Source organism: Myxine glutinosa, chromosome 3 (assembly GCF_964187855.1).
Source record: "Myxine glutinosa chromosome 3, kmMyxGlut1.1, whole genome shotgun sequence".
In the NCBI taxonomy this organism is placed as follows: domain Eukaryota; kingdom Metazoa; phylum Chordata; class Myxini; order Myxiniformes; family Myxinidae; genus Myxine; species Myxine glutinosa.
Window position 1 is genome coordinate 30,473,495 of NC_136263.1, and position 20,521 is coordinate 30,494,015.

The following is a 20,521-nucleotide window of genomic DNA, read 5'->3' on the forward strand; positions in this document are numbered from 1 at the left end:
AAAAGTGTGGTTGTATCAAAAGTGGGATTGTATCACAAGTGGGGTTGTATCAAAAGTGGGGTTGTATCAAAAGTGGGTGCGAGTAAACCGGTCATCACTGCCAGCAGTTTTAAAGTGGCAGTTCTAGTATTTATATTATATTTATATTATATTTATATTTATATTACATTTATATTATATTTATATTATATTTATATTATATTTATATTTATATTCTATTTATATTCTATTTATATTGTTGCGGTTTTGAGTTTGTACAATAAAGGTTAATTTCCCCCTCATAGTTTAGTCACAATACAACACGTAGCCTCACGATAGTTCAGTTATGTCTTAGTAAATGTAAGCATAGTCCTTTACCTGTGTTAGTTTTGCGTTGAGTAGAATAATGAGAGTTAGGTCCTTCCAAGATGAAGCCCCTTGTTCTTTTTGGGTCGTCGCAACCAAGAGACTTGAATCGCCCCTCCCGGGCAGACGCAGGGTAGGGTTTCAGGACAATTCTCGCACGTAGCTAAGTACCTACGCCGCCGCGGAAGCGGGGATAAAGCCTCGCACGAACCACGCATAATTTGAGTATGTCCGAGCGGATGGCCTACCACGTGGTCCGTGCAGTTATCTGGTATTGGAACCCGATTAGAGCGATAATTCGTACCACGCTTAGTCAATAGATGGAAGGGACGAGACGGTCGAATAAAAGGAAGAACACAGGTTTAATAATTATATTATTTACACAAGGATTGGTAGAAGCAGAAGGGACACAGGGCAGAACTTAAACAGTCTTAGCTTATCCCCAGACACGGGCCCGATCACACTCAGGGGGAAATGAAGGAAGGATATGTTCAGGCGCTGAACGTGCCGGCTTGGTCATCCAGGAACAGCTTCGCCCGGCTTAGCCTTCCCCAGTCACAGCACATCCCTCGAAGAGGGCAAGCAGGCGGCGGGAAGGATCCTTGCAGCGCGTCTCTCGAACAAAGGCAGAGCAGGCAGGCGGGAAAATATACGCGTCTCTCGCACGGCTCGGTGGTTCCCCACAGCGCTATTAATCAGCGGCGCGTTTTCACTAGCGTAACTCAATCGAGGGTTTTCCTCAAGCTCAATCGAGCGTTCAACTGTTCAAGCGCCTCTCTCCCCAGAACTCATTTGGCTTCTTGCAACGCACCTCTCCTCAGAACTTGTTCACTTGTCAAGCGCCTCTCCCATAACTCGTTCAACACTCACAAGCGCCTCTCCCATAACTTGTTCAACACTCACAAGCGCCTCTCCCATAACTCGTTCACTTCTCAAGCGCCTCTCCCATAACTCGGGTGGGGGCTTTTCGCAAAGGGTTTTATTGCCACGCCGTTAGCCCCCATCGAATGTTCTAACCACGCCTTTTGACGCAGTGCTAAGCCACTCCCTTCGAGCCCTGATTGGCGGCTCGCGCTTACCGTCGGCTTCTCCTCCGCCTTCCTTCGGCCTTGCCTCGACTTGTCAGGCCTGCCTCGTGTTAATTTGCGCCAAAAACCACAGTATCGAGGCGGCATAAGCAATGGAAGGACCTAACTCTCATTATTCTACTCAACACAAAACTAACACAGGAAAAGGACTATGCTTACATTTACTAAGAAATAACTGAACTATCGCGAGGCTACGTGTTGTAGTGTGACTAAACTATGAGGGGGAAATTAACCTTTATTGTAAAAACTCAAAACCGCAACAATATTATATTATATTATATTTAATTAATTAAGCCTGGTGTTGGCTTCGCGGTTATGGTGCTGGCTTTGGATCCTAGGATCCTGGGTTCGAATCCTGGTCGATCACTGAATTAACGACAGGGGGGTTGACTCAGCTTGTCATCCTTCTGAGGTCGGAAAATTGAGTACCAGTTCACTGGTAATTCCCTGGGTGTCGCAAGAGGCGACTAACAGGGTTGGTGGCAGGAAGCGCATCCGGCTGTAAAACATTGCTTCAAAAAAGGGAACAAGGCGGCCAAAAAAAGGTCAACCCCACTATGCAGGGGGAAATGGCCTCTAAAGGCGGTTCTTTCTTCTTTTTCTTTTATATATATATTGTTACGAATTTGAGAAGTGTAACGAATTTGAGAAGTGTAACGATTTTGAGAAAGTGTAACGAATGTGAGAAGTATGGTTTTGTTGTGTGTAACTGACCCTCGTAATGTAAAGAAAGGTCGAAGCTCGTCCTCTTAGTTAATTCCATAAACCTACACACAGGACCCCATATATCCTTTTAAATAGTTAGTCCCTTATTCTATGTAGGCTAAGGATGTGTTTCCCACTAGTTTGACTCTTCATTGCACCGAATTAAATAAGAGTAGGCCCTCCGACGCCCCATGGCAGCTTCCAAGTGCGAGGTTTGCCACTTTGCTGCATTTGACTCCATTACGCACGAGGTAACGCCGAAGAAGAAAGGCGGGTCTCCACCTCGTCATAGAGGGGAGGAGTAAGTCGGCCCTGCTCATCCAACCCAGAATGAGGGGTTTGGCTTGAGAGGGCGGAGAGAGAACGCTTGGGGAAGGTTCGCAAAGGGTGAAGGGCGGGGCCTATATAACCCACCGCGGGACGCTCCCCAAGGAGATGAGCTGAGAGGAGGGATGAGTTCTGAGTCCAGGAGATGCGCTGGAGATGAGCAGGTGTGACCAAGCCGCCGTGAGACGTGCCGCGCTGCAGGAAAAACGGACCGAGGCAACGCAAGGAGCACGCGAGGCAGCAGTACGGAGAAAGGAACTTCGCCCGCGCAGTTTGGGACCAACGACCGCGGTTCGGCTTCTTGACGGCGGTGCCTTCTGGCCCGACCGTGCCCAGTACCCGCTGAACCTTCCTTGCCTCTAAAAGCCACCCATCTCCAAGCCATTCCTTCCTGCCTGCATTTCCCCGTGTAAGTGTGATCGTCCGTCTGTCTTTAACGTTGTCCTGGGGTTTATTAATTAAGCTTGTATAGGTAAGCTAATGATTTCACTGTGTTTCTGCTCCTTCCATGTTCTGTATATAACCTTGACTGCTCTCTTTGCTTTGGCTTGTGTAAATAATTAATAAATCCTGTTATTCCTCCGTACTTCTTCTTCTTCTTCATTCTCGTTCGGTCGCTTTAGTGGTTTCAATATTGAGTGTACGTGGCGCGATTCGGCCAACGTTTGAGAATCGGGTTTAGTGATTGGTAATGGCTCGAACGTCGGGTTGCTAAAAACCGCTCGGCAACTAACTAGACCATCCAAACCGGGGTTCGAGCGGTACTTGTCTCCCTAGTCTGCGGAGGGACGGATAAAGGTATTCGGGATAAACCCTGGGCCCATAACCCTGATCTGTTCCATCCCGCGGGATAGCGTTACAAGTGCCAGGAGCGGAGACGGTCAGCTTAACAAGACAAGGGACTAACCACCCCTTGCTAAGAGGGAAGAGCCGTACTCTGTGTCCGTAACAATTGGTGTCTGGGAGTTAGATTCGAGGCCCGAACCAAATTTTTAAAACGTCTAAAAGGAAAAAATTTGGTCAAAATTAAGAGCACCCGAAATCGTTTTATAAAATCCTAAATTTGGAAATCGTGCCATGGACAATCAAGGCAATCGGATGCAGGTGGGTGAGCTAGAAGAGGGGTTAGGGGTAACCCAGGACCACAGGAAAGAAATGGAGGAGAGCAATGAGGAGGTGGTTGAGGGAGTAACAGGCGCACAAAATGGCGCCCTCGCGCACGTGGTTGAAGAGGCACAAAATGGCGGCGCTGCGGCAGTCGAGACCGCAGCGCTGGGGAAATTGAGCCTCTTTGCGGCGCAGAAGATGGGGTATATGGAAAAAATGGGTGAGCGGATAAGGGACGAAGCGAGGGCTGATAGTGAGCGACTGAGGGGCCAAATGAGGGACGAAGCGAGGGGTACCGGTGAACGGTTAGACAATAATTTTAAGGGGTTGGACAGCAAATTGGAGGGGTTAGACAATAAATTTGAGGGGTTAGACAACGGGATAAAAGAGGTGAAGAATGGGTTAACGGGGCTAGAAGGTAAGATGGAAGACAAATTGCGGGAAATAGGGGAGCAATCCACCCGGGAAATTAAACGGATGGGGAACCAGATAGAGGAGGTGCAAGTCGGGTTAGAAGGTAAATTGGATGCTCAGAGGGATGAATTGGGACAGATGAGGGCGGCATCTACTAAAGAGATGGAGGAGATGAGGGAGGAGATACGACGAGGTGTAAGCGAGGAGGTCTCGGGGGTACGCGAGGAGGTAAAGCGAGGTGAGAAGCGTATGGAGAAAGAGGTGAGGAATAATACGGCTAGGTTACAGGGGGGAATAGAGGACCTGACGCAGGAAATAGAACAGCTGACGGTGGGACAGACGGAGTTAGTGGAGCAGGTACAAAAGAACACTGCAGTACTAGGAGGGTTAAAAGCGACACAAAGAGACATCAAGGACGACTTGATAGCGACGAAGAGGCAATGTCAGATGGTACGTGAGGGACTGACAACGAGGTTGGACGAGGTGACAGAAGTAATGGAGACGAAGGACCGGGAGGTGAGGACGCACATAGAAACGGTTAAGGTGGCGTTAGAGGACGAGATAGAGGGGGCGCACCGGGAGATGAAGGAGGTAAAGGAAAAATTAGAGGAGGTGGAAGAAGGGGTGAGTGAAATTAAGAAGAGACGGACGGAAACTAAGAGGGAGATAAAGGAGGAAGTAATGGAATATGTGCAAGGTCGGTGCTCAAATCGTGATGGTGTGCTCGCTAACCAAATAAAGAGTTTGCAGGTGGCGAAGGAGGTGCGGAGACGAGGTGCCAAGGTGAGTGGCGATATACGTGGAAATGTATATGATGTGAGGGGAGCTTCAGTCGGCTTGGGGGTTGATTTGGATCCGGGTGTTCGTGAGAGGCCGTTGGTGAAGTGTGCGACAGGTACGGTGTGCGAAAGAGGAGGTGTGCGAGAATGTCCGACTCTGGGGTGTGTGAGGAAAAAGTGCGCGCCGAGGAGTGAGTGTGCTGTCGAGAGTGAGTTGGTCGTAGCGCGTGTGCGAGGGAGCACATGGAAGCGCGTAGTAGGGAGTGTTACAAGGGATGTAACGGAAGCATGCACGCCTGTGGTGAGTGTTACGGAGGAGGTAACGGGAGAGTGTGCGCAAGAGAATGCGCGAGAAAGGTGTGTAACGGACGGGTGCATAAGGACAGAGTGCGCGGTCAAGAGTAAGGGTGAATGCGTGACCGTGTGTGGTGGTAAGAGTTGTAAGAGTGACACGGAGCGTGATTTGGTTGTGGCAGGTGAGGAAGGATGCACACCTGGAATGGTAGAGCGTGTGTGGGAATGCACACTGGAATTGGTAGTGAGGCACGTGATTGGCTGTGCAAGTGAGAGCACACCTGTGGTTGTCACAGAGGAGGTGACCGAGGAGGGGGAGCGAAGAGGTGTGTTGGTGAGGTGTGCGAACGACGAGTGTGTGCAAAGGTGTGCGGTGGTCAGGTGTGTGACCAAGTCAATGAGTGTACCTGGGTGTGTCAGGGAAGGTGCAATGACAAAGAGCATGGAGACAGCTGGATGTATGAGCAAGGAACGGGCTGCGGGGTGTGAGCATGCAAGTGGAGCATCGACGCTAACCGGGTTAGCGGTTAGAACGACGTTTAGCCGAATCGGGCCCTCGGTGCGCGCCGGGCAGCTTTACGTGCCGAGGGGATCCGCGGCGGTTTCGAAAGAACCGCCGTGCGAGATCCACGACGGGCCGCGCTTTGAACGGCCGCGTCCGTGCTCCACTAGGCGGAGCGGGCAGCCCGATAGGAAGGGTCATCATGGCGACCCCTTTTTGTTGAGGCGTTCCGGCAGGTCGAGATCGGGCCATTGGACGGCTCCGTGCCGAGGTGGTGCGTAGGCTCTCGGCCCGGGTAAGCGTCCTTCCCTGCACCGAGTGCCGGACGTATCCAGCCGCCAGCACCAAACAACCCGCATTCATTGCTCGGCTTTACGAAGCCGAGCTTTAGAGATGAATTGGCGCACCGAGAGGCACTAGTGAGTAGACTGTGATGATGAGGATAGTGTTTTGGCCCCGAAATTAGAAAAACAAAATTTGATGATTGGCAAAGGATTGGCAGAGTGATGATTGGTAATGGTAGAGTGATTGGCAAATGATTGGCAAATTTTTAATTGGCTGGAATTTGGTGAGCAAAATTGATAGTAGAAGATGCCCGATGTGGTGGGATGGCAACTCTGCCATCTCTCACAGCGGGGGCAAAGGAGCACTAGTTATGGGGTTTATGGCAGTGAAAACTAGCCCGGGAGGGTTAGGATATAATGATAGGGATCTAGAGAAGATGACAATAGGTAACGTTAAGATTAGGTAGTGACAATGATACCTGTAGTGGGGACGCAGGTAGATTAGAGTGGATGATAATGACGTGGTATGTGCTTAGTTTAAAGGGAAGACGGGGAGCACTAAGTTAGCAGGGCAACAGGTAGATTAGATGATGCCGTGCGAGTGTTGGAGGTGTATTCAGAAGTGTATTGTGAAAAGTGTGTGGTTAAAAGGTGTGATTGCACAGGTGTGCAACTGAACAGGTGTATGGAGCAGTGTATGAGTGAGTGATAGTGATGTGAGTTGTGCTGACCAAATGGTCCAGGAAGGAAGGAGGGTGCAGGTGGCACCAGGTGTGATTGCACAGGTGTGCAACAACAGGTGTATGGAGAATGGTCATGTGAAATACATGGAGTGTGGAATACATGGAGTGTGGAATATATGGAGTATTGGAATGGATGGTCGTGGAGTGAGTATAGTGGAAACTATGGAGTGGAGTGGATGGTGCGAAGGTGTGAATGGGGGAAGGATGGACCCCCATCACGAATACCCGGGGAGGGTAGTGTAAGTGTTAGGTAGAGGGTATAGGTAAATTGTGGTTGGAAATTGGCATCTGTGGTGCGGGTGAAAGAATGGTATTTGGATGGGTGCATTAGTGTTGTGGAAATGGCTGGGCGTGTAGCCTGTTAGTGTGTGTAGTTGGTTTGGGCACTCCACCACTGTGAGAATGTCGGCCAGGTGAGGCCGCAGGTGGGCTCTGGGAGCCGGTAGAGTTGTTGTGGATGGGGCCCGAGGATCCGGAGGACGGACCCGGGTAGCCCAGTGCCAGAGGGCACCGAGGAGTGACAGAGCCAGGAGGGGCCTTCCCCAATTAGATAGGTTAGGGTGAGGAGCTAGGTAAGCTCGGGTGGCAACTGCAGTGGTGGAGGTGTGCAGGTGGGTAGACCTGCTGGGAGAGCTACATGCCCCAGTCCTGAAATTGTGCAAGGGCACAGGGAGTTGAATCGGGGGAGTGAGACCCCAAATTGAGAAGCACCACAGTTTGGTCAATGGGAATTGGTTTTTAGAACCCATAGTGTAAGATGGCCAATGGATTGGCAGGGAAAGACCCCGGGTAGTGTAAAGTGTATTAAAGTCATTTAGAAAATAGTTAGGATGAAGATCTCCTCGCACCATCTGCATCCACTCACCTGAGGTGACGTACCTCCACACCATGCCAGGTTATTTTATTATTTTTATTTTTGATGCAAATGTTTGGAATGTGAGACGCATCATGACGTGGGTGTGACATTGTGCTGATGTTCCATCTCTTCCTCCTTATGAGGATTGATGATGAATTGGGTGATGGCAAATTTTGGTTAGAGGGATTGTGGGAACGAATTTGGTGTAGGGGAAATATGGGGAAGACGTGACAGTAGTGACGAATTTGTAAATGTGTAGATTGTTGTAAATTTGGGGTAAGGGCAAGGGTAGAGTAGGTGACAGGGGGGGTGACGTACGGTAGGGACGAGCTTTTCTCACTTCGCTCTCCGTACGCACTTCGCCTTGCATTGCCTTATTGAAGTGTACCCTTGTGACCTTACCCCTCGCTCATCTGTCTTTTCCCCCCTTTGTCTCCCACATGAGGGCCTGTGCGCCACTGGGCGCCGAGGGGAGCGTGCGGAGGTCGTCTTGTGTGCCAGGACCCTCGCAACCCGCATGCATTGCATTGATGTACCACTTCATGGACCGCTGTTCATGTTCTGCGGCCAAGTACCACTTGATGGACCCCAGGTTCTGGGGCAGGGCACCTCTGTTGGAGACCGGCCATAGTGGCCAGGGAATCTTGCTTGCGGACCTCGGTAAGGTGGCACCTATGCCAAACAGGTGGACCACCCTTAGTTGGCCCCTGTGGCCCTAAATAAAAATGGACACGGTTTGTGCTTTTTATATTTCCAAGTAGGCCGCATGAAGCAAGAAGACATCGGGAAGAACATCGGCCCAGCAGAGAAGAAGAAGACCACCACCAGTTGTTTTTTTTGTGTGTTTATTACAAACAGTAATGACTGTGCACTGGTTGGTGCATTTGGGTGCTTTTGGGTGCTTTGGTGTTATTGGTACTGGTGCATCGATGCAATGCGTGCTGTCTCCTCCCTCCCAACAGGAATTTCCTTCTTTTTGTTTCCCTAAAAGGAAAAAAAAAAACACAGGTCCTGGGTTGCGTTGTAAATAAGAAATAACGTCACTGTAAATAATGCTCCCCACCGTAAATGTATAGCTTGAAAACAATTCCGCAATTCGGTTATCCTGTGGGCGCAAATCTGTTAGGCAGGGTGCAATGCAGCAGGGGGACATATTTATTTGTGTTTTAAAATTGTCACACTCAGGGTCAGGTTAATTGAAGAGGGAATTACACCTACGTGTCACACTAAGTTAAAGTTTTATAGGCCCGAGGACAGGCCTGAAGGAAGGAGGGTGCAGTGTTACGAATTTGAGAAGTGTAACGAATTTGAGAAGTGTAACGATTTTGAGAAAGTGTAACGAATGTGAGAAGTATGGTTTTGTTGTGTGTAACTGACCCTCGTAATGTAAAGAAAGGTCGAAGCTCGTCCTCTTAGTTAATTCCATAAACCTACACACAGGACCCCATATATCCTTTTAAATAGTTAGTCCCTTATTGTATGTAGGCTAAGGATGTGTTTCCCACTAGTTTGACTCTTCATTGCACCGAATTAAATAAGAGTAGGCCCTCCGACGCCCCATGGCAGCTTCCAAGTGCCAGGTTTGCCACTTTGCTGCATTTGACTCCATTACGCACGAGGTAACACCGAAGAAGAAAGGCGGGTCTCCACCTCGTCATAGAGGGGAGGAGTAAGTCGGCCCCGCTCATCCAACCCAGAACGAGGGGTTTGGCTTGAGAGGGCAGAGAGAGAACGCTTGGGGAAGGTTCGCAAAGGGTGAAGGGCGAGGCCTATATAACCCGCCGCGGGACGCTCCCCAAGGAGATGAGCTGAGAGGAGGGATGAGTTCTGAGTCCAGGAGATGCGCTGGAGATGAGCAGGTGTGACCAAGCCGCCGTGAGACGTGCCGCGCTACAGGAAAAATGGACCGAGGCAATGCAAGGAGCGCGCGAGGCAGCAGTACGGAGAAAGGAACTTCGCCCGCGTAGTTTGGGACCAACGACCGCGGCTCGGCTTCTTGATGGCGGTGCCTTCTGGCCCGACCGTGCCCAGTACCCGCTGAACCTTCCTTGCCTCTAAAAGCCACCCATCTCCAAGCCATTCCTTCCTGCCTGCATTTCCCCGTGTAAGTGTGATCGTCCGTCTGTCTTTAACATTGTCCTGGGGTTTATTAATTAAGCTTGTATAGGTAAGCTAATGATTTCACTGTGTTTCTGCTCCTTCCATGTTCTGTATATAACCTTGACTGCTCTCTTTGCTTTGGCTTGTGTAAATAATTAATAAATCCTGTTATTCCTCCGTACTTCTTCTTCTTCTTCATTCTCGTTCGGTCGCTTTAGTGGTTTCAATATTGAGTGTACGTGGCGCAATTCGGCCAACGTTTGAGAATCGGGTTTAGTGATTGGTAATGGCTCGAACGTCGGGTTGCTAAAAACCGCTCGGCAACTAACTAGACCATCCAAACCGGGGTTCGAGCGGTACTTGTCTCCCTAGTCTGCGGAGGGACGGATAAAGGTATTCGGGATAAACCCTGGGCCCATAACCCTGATCCGTTCCATCCCGCGGGATAGCGTTACAAGTGCCAGGAGCGGAGACTGTCAGCTTAACAAGACAAGGGACTAACCACCCCTTGCTAAGAGGGAAGAGCCGTACTCCGTATCCGTAACAATATATAGGAAAAACTATGCCACTTAGGTGGAATTTGTTTTGAAAGCAATTAATTAACGTATTGGTCGATGCATATTCCAGGTTTCAGCCAGTTTCAATGTATAGCCTTTGAGATACGAGCGCCAACACATTTTGGGCGGATGGACAGATGGACAGACACCAATGTGAATTCGAGGGTTTTCTAAATAAAACTCAAGAATGCGGAAATGGCCGTTGCTGAAATTTGGAACCTTGACATACAAAGCAATTACTCCTGAAATTTGCAGCGATTTCGTCCAGTGGAAACCGAGAAACGAATTTTCAATCCCTGTGTTAAAGTTGCAAACAGAGAAACGATCCCATACAGAGGGAGGGGCACTTTGCGCCTCCCTTGATTCAGTTCACTTCTTTCTACACAAAAAAATCTCGACAAGTCCGGAATATGGGGTTCTCAAAAGAGCATCATCCGAATGGGTGTATTTATTTTGAAGAAGCAAAATTGATTACTGCCAGGTGTTTAACCATACACCCCAAGAGAGTGGAACCTAACTAACTTCTTTGCATGTTAGGGGAGTTGTCGATTTAAGCTGTCACACTCATAAACACCACCCAGGTTCTCCAGGTGAAGCTATTTTAAAGGCACAACGGCTATTGTATCAAAAAGCATAAGTGCCTATTCATTGGCCTAAAGTCAAAAGCAGGCATTAGGGCATTCAATGGTGGCATTGAAGGTGCTGCTCGGACAAAAAAGATCTTGCTCTGAAAAATCTCTGCTATAATCTCTTCGACGTTGGAAAAAAATGCATTCGTGCCTCACAATGAAAATCACTTTTCCTCGTGTATCGGGTATCATTTTGAATGCAGCAAACCAACTGTGTGCCACGTCCGAGATGCTTCCTCACCCAAGTTAATACTTGTAACGACTTGTTCTGGAAAAGGAAAATTCTCAAAACCTGGCTTTGATGTTGTATGCAAAGATGAGAATGGGAACCCATAATACAACAGATAATGGGGGGTAGGTGGAAACATTAATATACATCCTTTTTTTACATCCAAGGTTAACCCCCGCTCTTGCAGGGAAAATGGCCTTATAATGCCTGTTGTTGTTGTCTTTTTTACATCCAACATCTGTTTCTAAAATGCTTTAAAAGCAAAATTGAGTTAAGTACATTTAAAATATTCGTTTTAAGTCAGAAGGACATTTTAGCAGGAATAGTTTATCATGAAGTTCAAAAATAACAAGCATTGATGGCAATCTTTGTGATCTGGCTTCTGGATTGCCCATGCAAGGTGCAATGTTGCAAACGCATGTTTTGACATGCAAAAGTTACCACAGGGGAAAAACGGAGATCTGTGTGGGGTCATGATTGGTCAAAGTTTAAAAGTATCATATTAGCGAAACAAAACCACAAATTATCAGCCTTACGAGCGCCTCCTGATGAGGGCAGAACAAATTTTGCCTTTTGTCTTCAGACTATAGTGAAGATGTCCGCACGCACTCGCTCACGGCAAAAAGTAAAGCAGAATTCAATGCCCTTGTGTGACTATTCTAACAACCGTCTATTCTTACTACAACACGAGCTTCCAAGGGGCTTGAAGCAGATGGTAATGCCAAGCATTATTGTAAACCTACCACACCAGTCACTTTCAATCAGCAGACAATTATGCTCAATTTTCAAAGAAGTCCTTGTATAGTAATAGTACAGCCCCACTAGTACAATAAACTCAGCATTGATGTATTGGTTACTCTGGTATGTATGGAAATGTTATGACTGTTTTGGATTACGTTATACAATGTATTTCCTTTTTGCCTGATGCAAACAACATCTTGATGAAATTCAATATCCCAATGCCATGGTATTTATTAAGAATAGGGCATTATGCATTTCCAAACTCCGATAGCTCTTCGTTCTCCACTGCAAACAAAATGGCAACCCATCCAGTGTATTCCTAGCCAATACACTAGGCCTCCACTTGGATAGATGGTTATGTAATACAATATTCTACATTTTATTTTAATCAGGGAGTATTAAAAAGTAACAATGCACAACGAATCCATGAGAATTCAACACTATAGCATAAAAACCAAAAATAAGTTTCAACTTTAGAAATGAATAAAGATCGTGTTTTGGTTAAAATCGCCTGAAACACCACCTCCCCTCTCCCCCTTTGCCCCAATCCCAATCCTCAATCTATCACCACCATGGCAGGTGCACAAACACAGCATGGAATAAGGCAGCACATGGGATGCAAAATAATTTCCTTAAACTGAGAGTTATGGAACTTGAGATGGAGAAGCATGTTACCATGTGTGGTTCACAAAGTATCTGAGTATCCAGTCCAAGGTGAGAATGGCCCACACAGCCCTGAATGTTCAGAACATTATTCAACAAAGCACAAGTGGCGAATTGCTTCCAAAATAAAGTATTAACAAAAAGAGAAGAGGGAAAAAAGGATAGAAAGAAAAGATGAGTAATAAAAAAAAGAAATGAAATAAAGAAAATGTAAAAGGAAAATAAACTGAGATAAAATAAAAGCACTAAAATAAAGGAGCAAAGGAAAGAGAGAAAGGAAAGAAATAAAGAAAGAAGTGAAAAGAAGAGTTTTTTTTGTATACATAGTCGAGGCTTATGGAAGAGCTAGTCCTAGTACATTTAATAAAATAAATAAAAAAGAGAAATAAAGAAGGAAACTAGAACGACACTGGTAGAGCACAAATATAGTCTCGCAGCGTGCACTCAATCTGAACAAAAATACTATCGACGCTACTACTATAGCCCACTGCTATTATTGCCCATATACCCGTATCATCCAGGCACCCTATTACGTCACATACATTGCCATTATCCGTAGCTTTATATATAATCAGGATATTTAACAACCACTTTTGTGAACATTCAGGCTAAATTGCATCAATGAAGACTAATATGAAAATAAATGTGAAACTATATTCCCTAGCTGGCTAGTCAATCATATGTATGACATTTTTCATCGATCTGTTAAGTGGTTCTGGAGAAGAAGACTTTTTTAATTTTTATTTTCAATCCAATATGGCCACCAGACCATGTGACTGATTAAGTCATAAATTTAATCACCCACTCACATTGTGTCGTCGATCAGATATATGAAGTTTCACATTTTTCGGATAAGAATTTTGACTCGACTAATTATGGCTGGAATACCACTTAATCAATGATGTCATCGTTATCACTCTTTATACCCCGTGGGGAGTTGATGACATATGCCAAATTTAAAAAATTTTCGTTGAGCGGTTTCGGAGAAGATGATGTCCATTTTTTCTTCCTTTAATCCAATATGGCTGCCATATCATGTGAGCAATTATATTATCAATAAAATATTCTCCATGGGGAATTCCTCTTACGTTTAAAGTTTTGCATCGATCGGACAGGCGGTTGCAGAGGAAAAAAATTCTGCAAATATATATATATATATATATATATATATATATATATATATATATATATATATATATATATATATATATATATATATATGTATATATATATATGTATATATAATATATATATATATATATATAGATGGGCACAGACAGACAGACAGACAGACATACAGGGGCATTACAATAGTCTTGCAACCCCTTTGGGGCGAGATCAATAAAGAAAGACAGAAAGAAAGAAGGAAATAAGGAAAGAGAGAAATAAAACAAAAAAAAAGGAGTGGAAGAAAATGCCAACGAGATTCAGTGTGCTTCAATCCAAAGTCAAAATGGAAATACATTTGGTTGCATTCTGCTACAAACACTTTGGTGATATCCTCTGACAATACACACTTTGGTGATATACTCTCCTCGCTGGGGGGCTTTTTATGCCTGCATTATGGCGAACACTCACCTTCCTCGAGGGAGTGTACAGTCTTGCAGCATGTAAGCCCAAACTTGGTGGGAGCCTGCCATGGCGATATACACTACCGCATTGGCCACACCATCTGAGAAGCAGATATAATTAACATTGCATGGAATAACTTGGCAGTAATGAAAGCCAGTGTTTTGCAGTTGAAAAATAAAAATAAATAGGAATCAGACATGAAATACATCCAAACATCTCAAAAATGCTCCCATTTAATGGGGATACGATTGCACATTACAGAGACACGCTTGGAAACAGTATTTTGACATTGCTAGAGGCAAGGAAAGAGGATGGCAGTGAAGTGCGTTGCACCCTACGATACACTCGAATTGTGCTTATGTGTTTGAAACAGACGTCAGAGTTGTACGGGTTTATTGATCTTTCAAAAATAATTTTCTTGCAGAGACAATTTTATTTGGTGCAGAGTTTACTGAGGCCTAAAAAAAGAGCAAAATAAATGCTCGAAGGCCAACAGTTCAACCACGTTAACCATTGAATTAGTCAGGTTCACTATGTTAACAAATATAATTTCGTTCAAAATTTTGGTAGATTAGCAAAACTATACATTTTTGGAATATTCAGAGCATGAGGAATCCAAAAATTAATGTTTACATTTGCGTAGACACCTTTGCGAAAATGACACTCAGGACAGTGATGAAGATAGTCAGGTTCACTATGTTAACAAATATAATTTCGTTCAAAATTTTGGGATTAGCAAACCTGTACATTTTTGGAATCTTCAGAGCATGGAGAATCTGAAAATCAATGTTGGCATTTGCACAGACACCTGCATGGCCGCCATTTTGGATTTTGAAAATGGCCGCCATAAAATACATATTTTGCGCGATCTCGGCTTTTAGTCAACCTAGAGACTTAATTAAATATGCTAATCCTATGTTTTCTGGGTTAAGGAATCCAATAAAGGCCTCAAAATAGTGCTCAGGATTATAGAAAAGCAACAAACAAAGGTAATTGAAAACCATTGTCTTTATATTTGTGATATAACTGTATTACATAATACATGATATTGCAAGTCCTTTGAAGTTATAGGTTGTTATAGGAAGTTATAGGTAGTATCAGATTGAACTATAAGTCCTATACACAGGATCTACGAGGTCTATACCGTTCAGGAATATGCTTTTACAGATCTTCATCACTGTCCTGAGTGTCATTTTCGCAAAGGTGTCTACGCAAATGTAAACATTAATTTTTGGATTCCTCATGCTCTGAATATTCCAAAAATGTATAGTTTTGCTAATCTACCAAAATTTTGAACGAAAAAACATAGTGAACCTGACAATGTAAAAAAAACAATGATCGGTCAACAGCTAACAACAAACTCGAATTCACCATTTATGACGGCCTAGCACGACCGTACTCGTGGTATGCACAAGATCACTTTGGTCAACACGCCGGTTAAATAGAAATAATAAAAAATTGATTCCATTGTGGTTTTTCTCCTCAACAGAATCCATCTATTGTGCGTTTGGAAGAAAAAAAACTAGAACAATGCGACTGTGTCGCCAATATGCCTCCATAAAGTCCCACAATGGGAAGATGCTCTCGTTCACTGTCCTAAAAATAAACAAGTTTGATTTAAATCCCTTCAGCTGTTTTCAAGTATCAAAGTTTCACCAGCCATGACAGATTTCACGTCGAACGGCGAGGCGGTTTCAGAGAAGGGAATTTTTAAAATATCAGCTTTCAAGCTAATATGGTTGCCATACCACATAACCTATGACCTTAAAAATGTACTCTGCATATGTATGGGTAGGGGATCACGTTTGTGAAGTTTCGTGTTGATTGGATAAGGTTCGATTTTCTATCAAAGATGGCTGCCTAACCACGTGGCATAGACATCATCACTTTCAAACTATATGCAACAGTGCTATTAGATGATATTTGTAAAAATTTGCATCAATAGGGTAAGCGGTTTCAGAGATATAATGACTTAATATTTTACTTCAATCCAATATGGCTGCCACACCATGTGACCAATGATGTTTTGGTGATCATTGTTTAATCACCATGCCGAGTCAATGGCACACGTAAAGTTTCGAGTGAATCGATTTGGTGGTTTCAGAGAAGATGGTTTTTTAAAAAGTTTTTAGGTTAAATCCAATATGGCTGCCAAACCATGTGACCTATGAATGAATGAATGAATGAATGATCGTTTTAAGGCCATTTTCCCCGGTGGAGCGGGGGTTAGCCATGTGACCTATGATGTCATAAATTTAATATTTCAATACAAATCAAGGGTCCAAGATCAAGTGCATGCAATTTCAGATCGTTAGGATAAGGAATTTGATTAAAACATTTTTGGCTGGTATACCACTTCACCTATGATGTCATCATTATCAAGCTTTTGTTCCCCATTGGGAGTACTTGACAATGTGCCAAGTTTCAAATTTTTCCATTCAGCCGTTTCCAAGAAATAATTTTGTAATTCTTTGCGTTTAATCCAAGATGGCTGCCATACCATGTGATCTATAACATCACAATTATCATTAAAAAAACAATCTGCATGGGTGTCACTCCTACCCTGAAAGTTCCATCTCAATCAGACATATGGTTGCTGAGTAAAACGAGGTTTAGCCCGTACGGACGGACGGACAACCCAAAAACATAATGCCTCCAGCCACCTTCGGGGGCGGCGGCATAAAAACTTTTCTAATGTGTATGGGAATGTTTTGGCATTTCCTGTAGCTTAGCCTAATGATATAAAACACATTAAAACCATATGTCTGGTTTGAACAACATGAATTGTCTTTTTCTTAGAAAGCTCTTCAATTAAAATCCACTTTTTTCTATTTATTGAATCCGTTCATTAATATATATTAAAGCATAGGGGCAATACCCCTGGTGCTCACCTGGTAGAATAAACAGTATACTGCACTGACTAAAGGTAACTTAAACCAATTTCAATGGTTGCTAAAAGACAGAGTAGCATGTAGAATCACACTTTTAACATAATCAGAAGACTTTAAACAAACAAACAAAAAAATACTTATTTTGGAGGGCAACCCTCCTACCCTCTCCCCCCCCAACCCCATATACCTCCTCAGACCCAAATTTTTCTAATGCCTTGAACAAACATTGGAACATCACGGATGATGAAGGTTGTGGATGAAGTTTCATCGAAATTGCATGTGTAGTTTCTGAGAAGAAAGCAAAAACCTATTTTGGGGAGTCATACCTGGACCCACTTTGACCCCCGCAGACGCCCTTAGACTTTGATTTTCTTAATGCCGTGAACAAACATTGGAACATCACGGGTGATGAAGGTTGTGGTCAAGTTTCATCGAAATATTCTGTGTAGTTTTAGAAGAAAAATCAAATTCCTATTTTGGGCGGTCAAACCGGGATCCACTTTGACCCCGATAAACCCCCTTAATCCCCAACTTTTTTAATACAACAACAACTACAACATGCATTTTAAAGGCCATTTTCCCTGCTAGAGTGGGGGTTAGCCTTGGGGTCCCCATGACAATCTTCTCCATTTTGCCCTATTTTCTGCATCTCCCCTTGTTAACCCCCTTGTCCGCATTTATTCTTCCACCACCTTTAGTCAAGTCTTTCTCGGTCTTCCCCGTCCTCTACTTCCTTCTACATTCATTTCCATCACTCTTCTCAACCAGTCACTTTCATCCTTCCTCAACACATGACCAAACCATCTCAACCTGTTCCTCTTCACAGCATCAATCACAGGGTCTATTCCCATCATCTTTCGCAATTCATCCTATTTTGGGCGGAAAAATCAAATTCCTATTTTGGGCGGTCAAATCGGGATCCACTTTGACCCCGATAAACCCCCTTAATCCCCAACTTTTTTAATGCCGTGAAAAAAACTTCAGTCACAACACAAAAACTATCATTTGTGACAAATTTCGTCACAATCCCATCAGCGGTTTCAGAGAAGAAGTTTCAAGTGTTTACGGAATGACGGACGGACTGACTGACGGACGGACAACGCGCCATCACATAAGCTCCCCTGAATATCGTTCCAGGTGAGGTAAAAATATATTACAATGTTGTGTATTAAAAACTAGAACAATGCGACTGTGTCGCCAATATGCCTCCGCATAGTCCCACAACGGGTAGATGCCAAGTTTGATTTAAATCCCTTCAGCTGTTCTTAAGTATCACATTTTTACCCGATATGACAGGTTTCACATCGATAGGTGAAGCAGTTTCAGAAAAGGGATTTTTTAAAATATCGACTTTCAAGCTAATATGGCTGCCATACCACATGATATATGACCTTTAAAAATGCACACTCTGCATATGTATGGGTAGGGGATCACGTTTGTGAAGTTTCATGTTGATCAGATAAGGTTTTTTTTCTATCTAATATGGCTGCCAAACCACGTAACCTATGACCATCACTTTCAAGCGATATGCAACAGTGCTGTTAGATGATATTTGTAAAATTTCGCATCGATAGGGTGAGCGGTTTCAGAGACATAATTATTTAATAGTTTCCTTCAATCCAATATGGCTGGCAAACCATATGACCTATGATGTCATAAATTTAATATTTCAATACAAATGGGTGATAGATCATGTATACAGAATCGAGGCTCCTGTAAGAGCTAACACATTGAACATGAAAACATGCACAGACACATAAAACATGCAATGAAGGGAGCAGGAGACAAGAAGGGGAGAGAGAGGGAAACACACGAGCACAACAACAGAGGAGAACAGGGACGTCGGTAGATCTGTGGAAGGGGGAGGGGTACACGGTATAAAGCAAAGCTGTAGCAGCAGTCTGCTTCCCACGTCTCCGATCCCCCTCAACCCCTCCACCCCGAGTGCATGCAACTTCCGATTTTTAGGATAAGGAATTTGATTAAAACATTTTTGGGTGGTTTACCACTTCACCTACGATGTCATCATTATCATGCTTTTGTTGTTATGATTATTGTTGTTGGTTCGAAGTATTCTAGATATTATGCTTATTGTGACTTAAGGGAAAGGGTTGTTGTGGTTAAAAGATTTAAAAGCGCTCCTGGTAAAATGTGGCCGGAAATCCGGATCGAGACGGGAAGGGGTGGAGCGAAGCAGAAAGGTGGGAGGACATCGAAAAGCGACGTGTTGGTTGAAGCTCAGGCCCGAGCGTTCGACGTACAGTGCGAGGGAACTTTGCGTCCTTGAAGGGAAGTTCGGGCGATAAGAAATATCGCCGGAGTGCGTGGAGCCTGTGTCGTCGGGTATTCTCATTGAGGTTCCGGAGGATCCCGGCCTTGAGAATCCGGGTTGGAGCGAAAGCCGTCCGCCATCTTCGCCACGTGAGCACCCTGCAGTGAACAGGCTTTTGTCGTGTCGGCTGGGCATTATTCCCCGGTGGACTACCGGGGATGGCTGTCCCAGAAAGGGGCACGTGAGAATTATACGGAGGCTCGCGGGTTGAACCGCAACGTGTACATCGGAGCGCGTCTTTGTGAGGTTCCTCTCCACCGCTGTGTTGCTGGGGGCTGAGCACGTCCTCGGGGTCGTCTCGCTCGTCTACGCCGCAATTGACCATCGGGCCTTGACTCCCCGATCGCGGGAGCGCACAGAGACATTGGGACTTCGCCTTGGAGGGGTGCAGAGACATTGGGGGAGGTGCCATGAGTGTGGGGTTAAGGGGCTTGACAAGGATATTATCGTAAGATTTGAAAGTAGGGGTGATTGCCCCCATTGTTGTATAGCTCTTTGTGTGTGATTTATAATATATTATGGTTTGTTTATAACCTGGTGTGGTTGCATTATTGATTCGACTGTTTCATTTGCTGGTTCCATTGAGGGACATTATTTGCTGGGTTTCAACCAAGGATAACACATCTTTCTGCCTGGGATCCTGTCGGGGTTCGGAGGTCCACCGAGACCAGAGGTAAAGGGGGGACACCGTAACAATATATATGTATGTATGTATGTATGTATGTATGTATGTATGTATGTATGTATGTATATATATATATATATATATATATATATATATATATATATATATATATATATATATATATATATATATATATATTGTTGCGGAAATGGCCCTTAGTGGTTTATTAAATATAGAATTAGTTCAGGTCCCCTCTTAGATGTATGTTTACCATAGATCGTCTGTACTGGGATGGTAGTTTTGTGTCGGAAGGTGTAGCAGGCTGTTTTGTGTGGTGCATTGGTGGTGTACAAGAGACGGTTCCCTTTTAATTACATCTTGACAATCAAACAAGGTGCAAGTTCCATTAAGACCGGCCTCGGTTGCAATGCCATGATCGAGGCAATGGATTGACGTGAGAAAGCGCGATTGAGCGGGCAAAAACGACAAGCGCCGTCAAAAACCGGAAGCGGCGCTTCGAGTAGTCGCTGAGCACGTGCGAGGGAGGAGGTGGAAAAAGACGCATGCGCGGATGGCGTGTGGACAGGCCTTCGCGGCGGGTTCCCGCCGGAGAGCTCTCTCCGCGCGTGATTGAGCGGGAGAAACGGAAAATCGTGCTGATCGTGTGGCCGATAAGGAGAGCCGGTGGCCGCCATTTCGCGACGCTTGATGCGTGGCCGATAAGAGGGCGGGCCGCCA

General features: G+C 44.9%; 1 protein-coding gene across 3 annotated transcripts in view; it reads right to left on the reverse strand.

Moving 5' to 3' along the window:
- The window catches only part of NHLRC2 (NHL repeat containing 2), a 277,896-nt gene that overhangs the window by 68,485 nt on the left and 188,890 nt on the right, over positions 1-20,521 (reverse strand). For all 3 annotated transcript variants that reach the window (XM_078773794.1, XM_078773795.1, XM_078773793.1), the window contains one exon: positions 13,942-14,035. In XM_078773794.1, the coding sequence (XP_078629920.1) occupies positions 13,942-14,035 (94 nt within the window). The remainder of the gene's footprint in view (positions 1-13,941; positions 14,036-20,521) is intronic.